The sequence below is a fragment of the Choloepus didactylus genome, chromosome 14 (genome assembly GCF_015220235.1).
Source record: "Choloepus didactylus isolate mChoDid1 chromosome 14, mChoDid1.pri, whole genome shotgun sequence".
Classification (NCBI taxonomy): Eukaryota; Metazoa; Chordata; class Mammalia; order Pilosa; family Megalonychidae; genus Choloepus; species Choloepus didactylus.
In genome coordinates, this window is record NC_051320.1 from 45,071,422 (window position 1) to 45,083,967 (window position 12,546).

At 40.5% G+C, this 12,546-nt stretch overlaps 1 protein-coding gene and 1 long non-coding RNA gene across 3 annotated transcripts in view; one reads left to right on the top strand and one right to left on the bottom strand.

Moving 5' to 3' along the window:
• Positions 1 to 2,024, bottom strand: part of LOC119509246 — a 335,151-nt gene extending 333,127 nt beyond the window's left edge. Inside the window, exon 1 of the long non-coding RNA XR_005211657.1 lies at positions 1,579 to 2,024. This is a non-coding gene — a long non-coding RNA (uncharacterized LOC119509246). The remainder of the gene's footprint in view (positions 1 to 1,578) is intronic.
• RIPK2 (receptor interacting serine/threonine kinase 2) overlaps positions 945 to 12,546 on the top strand; it is a 39,862-nt gene continuing 28,260 nt past the window's right edge. The window contains exons 1-2 of one of the 2 annotated variants that reach the window (XM_037803174.1): positions 945 to 1,682; positions 6,278 to 6,431. In XM_037803174.1, coding sequence (XP_037659102.1) covers positions 1,507 to 1,682; positions 6,278 to 6,431 — 330 coding nt within the window. In that variant the 5' untranslated portion in view covers positions 945 to 1,506. The remainder of the gene's footprint in view (positions 1,683 to 6,277; positions 6,432 to 12,546) is intronic. The other variant, XM_037803175.1, reaches the window with a different exon arrangement.

Below are 12,546 nucleotides of genomic sequence, written 5' to 3' on the forward strand. Positions count from 1 at the left end.
AGTGATGTTGCAAATATATGACTCTACTAAAACCACTGAACTGTACACTTTAAATGGATGAAATGTATGATTTGTGAATTGTATCTAAAAAAAATCTGTTTTAAAAAAATACAAAAGCAGTGGTTCTCTGTAAGCAGAAATCCTCTATACAAGTCAGGCATTTTTTAGTATTATTGCCTTAAAATTCATCACACACTTAGTATGGACTTATCATGGAATATAACATTTGTCTCACACTCTACAAAACAGCCACTAAGTAGAAAGATGTTTGTCAAGAAGGGTGGAAAAACGGAAAGTTTTTTTTTTGTTTGTTTGTTTGTTTGTTTGTTTTTGCGAGGGGGGTGGTGGAGCAGTTGCATGAAAGAACTGCTTGCCTTTCTCTCAGATCTTAAGAAATAAATCTTTGCAGTTTTACCTAGAGTCAGAGGGGATGGACTCTTTCAAGGTCATTTTCAAAATCTCTCTATATAACTATGGAAATACGGGAGGAGAAGAAGAAAGCAGATACTAGTAGAGGAGAATGTAACTAGAGCTGAACACGTTGAGCGTGCAAGCACTCTAACAGGGTTTATCACCTACCCCTCACTCCTCAAGCGACTAGAATTAAGGGAAGACCGGCGTACAGTTTGGAAGATGAATTTGCCCGTAATAACATACCGGGCTAATTTTGCGTGAAGCCCTTGGGAACCCACCAAGCGTCCTGAAGCGCTTTTCGAGGCGCTTTCCGCGCAGGCGCAGAGTCGCGAGCCGGCATCTCCACCAATCCTACCGCCACCTCCACCTCCCGGGTTTGGGCCAGAAGAGAATCCGCCTGGGAGAGAAGGCACGCTGACCAATCGGACATCAGCCAGCGGGCCCGCTGAAAGGGACTTCCCCCAAAAGGAAAACTTTTCCAAACCCGGGGCGGGGGCGGGACGGGGGGGGGAGGGTGGGGCAGACATAAGGAAACGCCCTGGGTTCCCTCCCCGTCCCCTTCGCTCACCTGGCCCAGCCCTAGCGTCGGCCGAGCTGCGCGACGTGGGTGGGAGGAGCCAGAGCGCCCGGGCCTCAGACTGGGAAGGGAGCTTGCACAGGAGCGCTGCCTCTCTCACGGCCCGCAGTGTCCGCCACTGACGTCGACTGAGAAGTTTTGGGTGGAGGAGCTCGGTAGCCGGGTCACCGGTGGCGTGGCGGCGCCTAGGAGGACCTGTCTGAGAGAGGAGCTCTCCTCCTTAAGGCAGCCGCGCCGCTGAGCTGACTGACCCCAGTCGAGGTAAAGACGGTCCGCTCCGGCTCAGGCAAAGCAGCCGGCAGCGCAGGGCCCGGCGGCGGCCAGTGTGGGCCGCCGGGGAAAATGGGCAGCTTGCGACATAGTATTCGCAGGAGGAAGGACCTCGCCGGCCCCGCTCAGGCAGGGGCGCCGTTCTGGCGCCGAGCGCGGGCACAGGAGCTGCAGGAACCGCGGGGCCAGCCACGCGGGCAGACCCGGAACCAGCCTGGCCGGAGCGCCCCGCGCCGCCCGCCACCATGAACGGGGAGGCCATCTGCAGGCGCCCCTGCCCAACCATCCCTACCAAAAGTCTCGGCGACCTGCACTACCTGAGCCGCGGCGCCTCGGGCACTGTGTCGTCGGCACGCCACTCGGACTGGCGCATTCAGGTAGCCGTGAAGCACCTGCACATCCACACTCCGCTGCTCGACAGGTTAGGGCATCGAAGGCCGCTGCACCCCCCTCATCCGCAGACACCTGCCCGGGGCAAGCGGATTCCGGAGCCCAAACGGCAGTGACCCCTGGGGGCGGCCCCTCCCCTCGTTAACTCTAGGTTGTTCTTCAAGGTTCGGGGCTGGCGTGGTGGGGAGAACGCGCTTCTCTGGGGAGGCCGCGGTTGGATTCCTCCGCTCCTCTCTTGTAGCCACTGCCCTTTCTCTTCTGCCCTCCTTTCCTCCTCTTTTAGTCTCCTAGGCTTTTTTTCTCCGTTTACTAAAACCCAGCAACAGCAGCCCAACTCTGAATGCCGTATTTATTGAAATTGGTGTATGTTTTTAGAGTGGGCGTGGTTTTTGTTTGCTTTGTTTTTCTGTCTGTGTGTGTGTGTTTTAAAGCGGACTCCAGAGCTGCGCGGTCCTCCAATAGGGAGCAATTAGCCACAGGCAACTACTGGGCACTTGAAATACGGCGGTCCTAATTGAAATATGCTGGAAGTGTAGAATATACACCGGATTTTGAAGACTATGAAAAAAAGAATTTCATGTATCTCATTAGTATTTTATATGGTTACGTATTGAATGATAATTTTATATATTTGGTTGAATAAAAGGTATTATCAAAAGTTATATTACCTGTTTCCTTTTATTTTTTACAATACTACCGCTAGACATATGTGGCTCGCATTATATTTCTATTGGACAGCGCTGCTGTAGAGTCTGGGATGTTTTAGGGTTCTGAGCTTTTTTTGTCGTTTATGTTTTGTTTGTGGTCGTGAAAGTTTAAATATCAGACTCAATAGTTAGTTTCTCCTCTGACTCTCATGTGGAAGACCGCACCCAGAGGAAATGTATACTATTCTTGCATCAACAGTAAACTGAATCAGAAGACTGTTAAATGGCCAAAGAGAATGCCTCTCGCATCCTGGAAAAATTTGAGTGCAATGTGTAGGTTTCACGGGAAGGCTAGCCATTAGTTTCTTCTACCAGGGAAGATGCAATCGTACTGCAGATCTGTGACTAAATGTATTAGTCACTGGGTCCAGTCACTAGTCTTGTGTTCTGCCCTTCCAATAGGGATTTAACTACGCCCTGCACTCGGTTGTCACTGAGTTAACACTCCTGAGAGCAACACTCTCTTCTGACCTGTACCTAATGTCAAAATACCTCGTACCAGGGTGCCTGATTGGATAGAAGGGTTAGTATCCAATATCAGATAAAGTCCTCAGCTTTCAGCCCTGCCAGTTTTTACTGGACTTTCACCTGCCTGTGGCTTTTCTTACTGTCTCTCACTATCAGGCTTGGGTGGGCTAGATCTCACAGATTTGGGACATTCTGGAGATTGTCCCACTTTTGTATGCCATAATCCTGTTCAGTGATGCACAGGGTGGTGTTTGTTTACCCTGGGCCTCGAATTCTGTGGAGCAAGTGCTGAGCCAGTGTGTGTATGTAGTCAACTTTGAAGGGTGGGGTTGGTGTCAGAGAGGGTGGATATATTTTAGAACCAACTGTGCAAATTCTATACAGAAATTTAGCATTCTGAGAGACCATTAGATATTTTAAAGCATGGTTAGTACCTTCTCCCAGTTTGAATGCTGCTTCTTCAAGATTTTAATTTATCTAACGCTTTGTGCCATTTGGAGGCGTAGTGAAGGGGGAAAGAAAACGTTCCCCCTTCCATACGCATTACACAGTGTTCATAGTCTCAAAAGGTCTTCACTTAAATTGGGTAGGAAATTAATTCTGTCTTCAAAGAAGCCTCAAAGACAAGAGAAATACACTTTTAGCTCCTCTGACGTTACCACGTCTCCTTCTTTTCTCCCATTTGTTACTTATAAAATCTTAACATTGGCATTATTTATGTAACCTGAGTTTAGGGCTGAGCTATGCAGTTGACTCACAAGGTGTCCCTTTCCTCACTTATAAAATGGGACTAATAAATATATGTACTTGGGCTCTGGCATGGATAATGTTTGTATTATTCTTTGATATCAACTGAAAATAAAAAGATTTATGTTCATGTTACATGTTCTTATTTTAGTGATTGGGGAGTCATTCTTCATAACCTGCTTTCTACCAATGAGAAGACCTTCCCCAAGAATCTCCCCACCGTCTATGAGTAGATGAGTGATTGGTTGTTAAAATACCCTATAGACACCATGACCATTTTTTGACTGAAATTTTCAGTTGATTAATTTTGATGATATGTCTTTAGAAGCTATATTTTAAGTTCATATTCATTTCTAACATCAAAAGTAGATTAAACCTACTTTTAAAATCTTTTGGCTTTCTCTTTTTGCTCACTCAGTCTTCCCAAAATCTGACTTCAAGAATGTTCTTTCTTCTAGAATCAAGCTGTAGCATAGAAAAAAAACAATAGGAAGAACAGACTTTGGAGTCCCATGATTGAAATTCATGTCTGACTCTAACCCTTCTACGTAACTATTTTTGTGACCATTTGAAAATTATTAATTTATCTTAGCCTCAGTGCCCTCATACAGAAAGTGAGAATAATGAAACCAACTTTAAGGAGTTGTTTGGAAGACTTTAAAGGGTTGTTTTGAAGATGACAGTACATAAAAAGTGTCTGACATAATAGAGTTATAGAAGGTGGGAGAATAGATCTTATTCTCAATGGGAGGATGAAAAAGTATGTTAAGTCTTACTGAGACTTTAGCAGCATGCCCTGTACATTGTTCTTTCTCAGTATCCAGGAATCTTCTAGTTCATTCTGTGTATCTCCCTGAAAAGGAGTTACACAAAAAATAGGTGGTTGGCCCACATCTCTTGATACAAGTAAAGAACTATTTCAATTTAGGGACCATAAATTTGATTAAAACAGGTCTCATAAAACTGATGTAATTGGTTGCCTCAGTTGAAGTTTCAGTGGCTGAAGGACAGGAAAAGGAGAGAAGGTTTTCACTGTATGTTCTCTTATAAATCTTGATATATATATATATATATATATATATATATATATAATTTATTCAAAAACTAAATGACCCAGATTTTTTGTTTTGTTTGCATTTGATTGTTTTTAAAGCAGGCTTCATTGTCTGGTCTGGAATGTCTGTTGCTATTATTTCAACAGCCATTCATCCAGAGGTTGGGTGGTTTTAGAGCTAAGTAATCATCATCACTTACCTAATAGGCTTTTCCTTAAAACATTTCTATTTCTGTCATTGCTGCCACCATCACTAGTCATTCAGGGTAAAAACTGATGACGTCTTCCATTTCCTTTCATTACCATGGCCTGGGCATTCTGTTCAGCTAGTGTTTTTGTTTCCATTTCCACTGCTACCTTTATAATTTTAGGCTTTCATTGCTTCACATTTTGACTGGTATTAAAATCTACAAATATCTTAATTTCATACCCTACCTCTTTCTGCTGATGCTACATCCTGCTGCAGAGTTAAGCATCCTAAAAGTTTGTTCGACTGATGTTGCTCCCCTGCTCAAAAACTTTCAATCACAACTCGGTAACTAACAAATAAACTGCAAACACTCTAGCCCAGTTTTAAGGCTGTGAGATATAGCCCTCACTTATCATATTTGTCTTCATTCCTTTTGCATACTCGGTTATATATATTCTGACCCATATTAAACAGTTCACCGTTTCCCAAACATAGCCTTTACTTTAACTTCCTTGAATGTGATATATATCTTGAATATCATCTGTGTGCCAGGTACTGTCCCAGGTCCTGGGGATACATAGATGAAAAAAGAAAGGCAAGATCCCCCTGTTGGTGGAGGCCTCATCTGTCTTGGATGCTGTCTCACCAGTGGTTGAATTTCTACTCATCCAATGCTCTATTTTTTTTTTTAGTGGCACTTATAATCTGCCTTATATTACTTATATAGTACTTATATTAAGTCTTTATCTTATTTTTCTTAAAAGATTCCTGGGCAATTTGAGGGCAGAAACTATGTCTTTTTATCTTATACCAAGAATAGTTCTTTATTCATATTGAGAGTTTAATATTTGTTTTATGTATGAATAAGCAAATGAACCTGAGATCCAGAGATCTGTTATAACAGACCCAGAGATCTGTTATAAGCATTTATCTGTTTTCATTGTTTTCCTGAGTTCCAGTGTATAATTTCTAAGCATTATTGACCCTTCTGTAGCTGTTATAATCTGGTCATCAAAATCTATATTTAAATTTTTTATTGTTCAGGATATGGAAAAATTTTACATTATATGCATCATTAAAAATTCATATGATATTCTAATCAAATCCCATCATTTTAATATAATATAAACCTAACAGTTCAATTACTTCAAGAACCAATAATTCCAACATAGGTAGACTTTATAAATTTATTCTAGCATTATGCTCTTTCCCATTCCTAGGAAAAGTGCATTAATAATAACCTGTGTACAGCACCATTACCTATTCTCTAGGCAGACCTGTGGTATATATAGGGTAAGTATTATCCCTATTTTAAATATGATGAAACTAAGCCACAGAGAAGTTGTGTAATTTACATGAGGTTGCATGGGTGATTAATTTAAAAAAGGACTTATAATCTTATGAGCATGATGATTGTGTATTTTTCACTAATTAAAATAGTTATGCTTTTCTTTCCATAGTGAAAGAAATGATGTCTTGAGAGAAGCTGAAATTTTACACAAAGCTAGATTTAGTTACATTCTTCCAATTTTGGGAATTTGCATTGAGCCTGAATTTTTGGGAATAGTTACTGAATACATGCCAAATGGATCATTAAATGAACTCCTACATAGGGTAAGTATTCCACATTTTCAGTGACTCTAATTTCCATTTCTGTTATTCAAGTTATATATTCCTTTGGTTTTACACTGGATCTGATTATTTGGGGATATACGGATGAACCGAAACAAGAATAATGAAAAGTAATTGCAGTAGTCAAGTTTCACCTTTTATGGCTTTTGTGTTGTTGAAAATATTGTGGAGTCAGGCCCTGTATTGTAAGGACCTAGATTATTTTGCTTAGGTTCCTAAGGTTTACACTGAATTCCAGCATCCACATGTGTATACATTCAGGAGAAGAAAAGAGAGAAATAATAAAATCAGCATAGTATACAATCTACTATTAGTTGAGCCAGATTTAATTTCTATTAAAGACTATCTAGGATTAAATTAAATGTTTATACTACCAGTTCATAAAATTCTGAATTAACAGGCCAAATGAGTCAGTCCATCTGTGAGTACCAGAAACATTGGCTTTTCCAATAATAGCCATTATTAACATTTACCTTTTTTCTCAGATTACTAGTTACTCTGGTTTTGATTATACGTTTCATCAGTAAATCATTTTGGAGTTCCTTATCCACAAAATATGTGTATTCATTTCTTACTGTTTGCTTGAGCTTACATTGTTGTTGTTATTATTTCCAATCTCCATTTTCTCGCAAGAAATCTTTTTAAGCCATTCCATTTTGTGAGGGTTGGTTAACTAAAACTGAGTAACATAATCTGTAAACTCCAGTTACTAGACACTCCCAAATTATAATATATCACAGTACTATGCAGGTGAAGGAGAGAAAGTGGGAACCTTTGTCGGCCACTCATGGAGTAGCTTCCTCTTTGTTTCAGCATATCTTGCATTCTGTTTATCACATGTTACCATCTGAAACAAGGACAGAGTTAAGCAACTACTGTCAGTCTCTATTTTAATAAAGCACTCATTTAAAAAAAAAAAATACAAGTGGAAATTCTAATGTTCTTTCCCACACCCCACTGAGTGCTCTGACATCCCACTTGGGAGTATTGCTGACTCCTGATAAGAATCATAAAGTACTGTGTGTGGTCTCCTCTACCTTCTTTCTGTGATCAACAGCCTCTGACTAACACTATACTGATGAGACAGCTGGTTACTCCTTAAACTGCATAGTTTGCAGCAAAGGTTGCCTTTTTTATAGGTTAAATGATTCAGTTTCTTAAGGGGATAGAGCTCTGTGTATGCCAGAGGAATAATGTTCAACATCAGTATTTTATGTTCCTTTTGTTTTCCTAGAATTGTATCATTTAAGGTGGGAAGTCCCTGCCCCCCACCCCATAGATGATTGTTAAAAAAAAAAATGAAATGTCATGTGAATGATCTTTGGCATTTTGAACCACTTCCCCTGCCATAATGGAACTTGAAGCTGACCCATTTACAGAAAAAAATTCTCAAGAACAGTCTTCAGCTTTCAGTAAAACCATACTTTTTCATACCTTTTAGAAAAACGTACCCAGTGGCATGGTGCCTGATTATTCATTGTCAGACTTCTCACATTGTCTGTTTTCTTCGGAGTATGTTCATTTTTCTGGGAAGCTGTGTTAACTTTTTATGTTCAGGAAACATTTATTTTAAGGAAGCTCAGATGGATATCACTTGGAAGTACCAGGAAATATAAAATATTATGTTTAAAATGTGTCTGTATATAAGCTTAGAAACAAAGATGATCCCTGTCTCCTTAGCAAAACAATACTTTAAAAGGTTAATTTTCAAGGTGGAAGGCAGACAAATTACTTGTATGATTAAAAGTATGAGATAGAGGAGGGTGAGGCAATGTGGCGGCATAGGGAGGTGTGGAACTTAGTTAGTATTCTAGAACAGCTAGTAAGTAGCTAGAAACTGCCTGGAACTACTCTTTGGGGGACATCTGTGACCAGACACACATCATACACCAGTCTGGAATGGATTGAAGGGCCAAGATAACAGGATAGAACTGTAAGTAAAGCTCCCCAAACTGCAGAGCCTTGTGCTTCTCCCCCACTGACACAGCAGGCTGAATTGGAACACTCCCCTTTGGGAAAAAGAAGCAGTCTCTATTAGGAGCAAAGGAAGGTAGCTCAACCAAAGTTCCAGTTGTGGTTTTAATTAACAAATCTGGACAACTGAATACAAGCTATGAGCACAGATAAAACTGGAGCAAGCAGGAAAGGAACCCTGTGGTCTGTCTTGGCAGAAAAGAGGCAGGCTAATGGGAAAATAAATAAATAAACAAACAAATAAATAAATAAAAACAGAAGCTTTTGGAGTCAGCTGAATTTAGAATACTGGAAAAGGGCTGTGCCCGAAGAAAACAGGCATACAGAGCCGGGTACTGGCTCTGAAAATGGGATTTTTTTTTTTCTTTTTTTCTTTTCTTCTTTTCTTTAAATTATTCTAAGTAGCTCATTAGAGAAGGCCTCAAGCATTTTCAATTGTCAGTGTTGACCCAGGCAAGAGTGGAGTTAAGGTAGGTCTGAGAGACAAAATAAGGAGTCAAGTGAAGGAGATAATTCCCTAAAGGGCATATCTTCCCCAAGAAAAGGGGGGTGGGTAGGGTATAGCTCAAGTGGCAGCCCTCCTTCAGAGAATTCAGACCCCAGGGGCTGGGGGTGGGAACAGGAACAGCTTAAGATTCCCTTCTACTTCCACTGGCAGGGACATGGTCTGAGTGAGAATTAAAGGCACTGTACCTCTTTACCCCTGTGGGGAGCTGCGGGCTGACAAGTGCCACCTGCTGAGCAGCATAGGAAAAGCAGAGTCTAGAGGCCTCATAGGTAAGTCTGACAACCTGCTGGGTCTCATCCTCAGGGAAACAACACTGATTACACCCTCCTTCTAAGTCTTGAGCCTGTCTGTTCTGGGAAAATCTGATTGGGGTCAGTCATATCTGGGTAGACCCTCCTCAGGAAAAAAAACAAAAGGGTTCCATATAGGCCGGGCAAGAACCAGAATAACAAGAGCTAAAAAATTCTGATCAGTTAAACAGAAGCTGTGTCAGAGGTCTAGAATAAGTAGAACTGAATGCCAAAGAACAGACAGAGAACAAAACCAACCAACAAGAAAACCCTAATAAAAGAGGGAAAACAATCTCTAGAATAAACTAATCAAGGAAACTAGATGCCTAGACACCAACAAAAAATTAAAAGTCACTCTAGGTAAAATGAAGATATGGCCCAGTCAAAGGAACAAACTTTTGCTTCAAATGAGATACAGGAGTTGAAACAACTAATTTAAAATGTTCAAACAAACATGCTAAATCAATAAAAAAATCATTCAATGAGTTGAGGGAGGAGATGGCAAAAGAGATGAATGATATAAAGACATTGGGCAAACACAAGGAAAAAGCTTGGAAGTTTGAAAAAACAAATGGCAGAACTTATGGGAATGAAAGGCACAATAGAAGGGTTGAAAAACACAATGGAGACTTACAACAGCAATTTTGAAGAGGCAGAAGAAATGAATATGAACTAGAGGACAGGACTTTTGAAATCCTACACAAAAAAGAACAGATAGGGAAAAGAATGGAAAAATATAAGCAGGGTCTCAGGGAATTGAATGAGAACATGAAGTGCATGAATGTATGTGTCATGGGTGTCCCAGAAGAAGAGAAGGGAAAAGGGGCAGAAAGAATAATGGAGGAAATAATCACTGAAAATTTCCCATCTCTTATGAAAGACATAAAATTGCAGATGCAAGAAGTACAGCATACCCCAAACAGAATAGATCCGAATAGACCTACTACTAATCTGACTGTCAAATGTCAAAGACAAAGAGAGAATTCTGAAAGCAGCAAGAGAAAGCAATCCATCACATAAAGGGAAGCTCAATAAGACTATGTGCAGATTGCTCAGCAGAAACCATGGAGGTGAGAAGGCAGTGGTATGATATATTTAAGATACTGAAAGAGAAAAACTGCCAACCAAGAATTCTATTTTGGGCAAACTGTCCTTCAGAAATGAGGGAGAGTTGAAAATATTTTCAGGCAAACAGAAACTGATATTTGTGAACAAAGACCTGCTCTACAAGAAATACTAAAGGGAGCACTACAGGCAGATAGGAAATGACAGTAGAGAGAGGTTTGAAGAAGAGTGTAGAAATGAAGACTATCAGTAAGGGGGGAGAGAGGGAGAGAGGGACAGAGGGACAGAGAGGGAGGGAGGGAAAAAGAGAGGGACTAATATGTACATTAGTGAGCAAACATTGAGAGGTAAAGTTGAGAACACAGATTATCAGGAGATAGAGGATAGAGATTGGGCATTTGATGCTGAAGGAGTACAGAATGTTCAACAGGATTGATTGTAAAGATCCAGAAATGGATAGCACAGTACTACCTGATGGTACCACAATATTGTAAGTACACAGAACAAAGCTGAGTGTGAGTATGGTTGAAAGAGGAAGGCTAGGGACATACATGACACCAGAAAGAAAGATAGAGGATGAGAACTGGGATTGTATAATTTAGCAAACCCTAGAGTGGACAGTGATGGTGATTAAATGTGCAAATATAAGAATGGTTTTACATGAAGGAGAACAAATGAAGGTCAACATTGCAAGGTCTTGAAAATGGGATGGTATATGGAAAAATCCAATCGATGCAAATTAGAGTCTATAGTTAACAGTAACACTGTAGCATACTTTCATGAAATGTATAAGGGCAGTATACAAAAGCTAAATGTCAGTAAGGGGAATATAAAGGAGGGTTATGGGATTCTTGGTGTTGTTTCTCCTTTTTCTTTTCTTTTTTATTTTTTCTTCACTTATTCCCTCTTCTTTCTTTGCGGAAGAAATGGAAATATCCTCATATAGATTGTGGTGGTGAGTGCATAGCTATATGATTATACCAGGAACCATTGGTTGTTTACTTAGGATGGATTGTATGGTGTGTGAATAAAACTGTTAAAAAAATAAACAGAAAGATACAAGTGCTGAAGAAGATGTGGAGAAAGGGATGTACCTGTTCACTGTTGGTAGGAAAGTAGAATGTTGCAGCCCATCTGAAGGGCAGTGTGGTGGTTCCACAGGAGACTAAATATAAGGCTGCCATATGATTCTGCAACCCTGTTAGGTATATACTTGGAAGAACTGAAAGCAGGAACACGAGTGGACACTTGCACACTGGTGTTTGTGGTGGCAGTATTCACGATTTGCAATGGATGGAGGTGGCCTAAGGGTACATCGACTGATGAACACAATGGTGAACTGTGGTGTATACATATAATGGAATATTGAGCAGCTGCAAAAAGGAATGAAGTTATGAGGCATGCAACTAGGTGAATGAACCTTGAGAACTATTTTGAGTGAAATAAGCCAGAAACAAAAAGACAAATATTATAATGCCTCACGAATAAGAAGTAAATATAATGTGCAAACTCTGAGACTAGAATTTGAGAGCATAGGTTATCAGGGGAAGGCTTATTGTAAAGGTTCCTAGATTGTAAGCTCTTATAGCAGTCACATCTATTCCTGAGTTGTAAGGGTTATTTCTAAATTCTGAGATGCTGAGCTCTTTGTGTATAACCTGGTCATTCCCTAGAACTCTGGTTACCTGTGTGATGCCTGAGACTTAGAACTAGTATTCTGCAGCTATGAAAGTCAGCATTACCCCCATACAGCAATTGTTTAAAAAGCTGAAAAAGAAATGAGACTTCAATTAGAAATATGAATGAAGCTGATCTGGTTAGGACTAATGCAAAGCAGACTAAAGGGTAAAGGACAATATTGACTGTGTTTTAAAACTTCAACATCTGTGTGAGACCAAAGGAAGAGATGTTTATTTGGTGCAAAATTTATATTTTCTGTAGCACACTATCCAGTTTAACACATGTGGTCAGTTTATTCGAACACCATAATTACATGGAACTTTGAATAAGGAGTGAGATCTTGTTGGTTTGTACAAGTTAGTGTGATGCCCCAATACATCCCAGAGTAATGTGGGCAGAGAATAAAAAAGTATTTGCAAAGCCCCCTTGAGGGACTGGGGGAAAATGTAGAAATACTGAACTTCCCCACCTGGGGAATTCTTGATATTCTCACAAGCACGGGGGACTACCAATTTAATAGTCCAAGCCCTTGCCCTTATGAAACATATTCCTGCAAAGGAGAAGCTATGCCTACTTATAA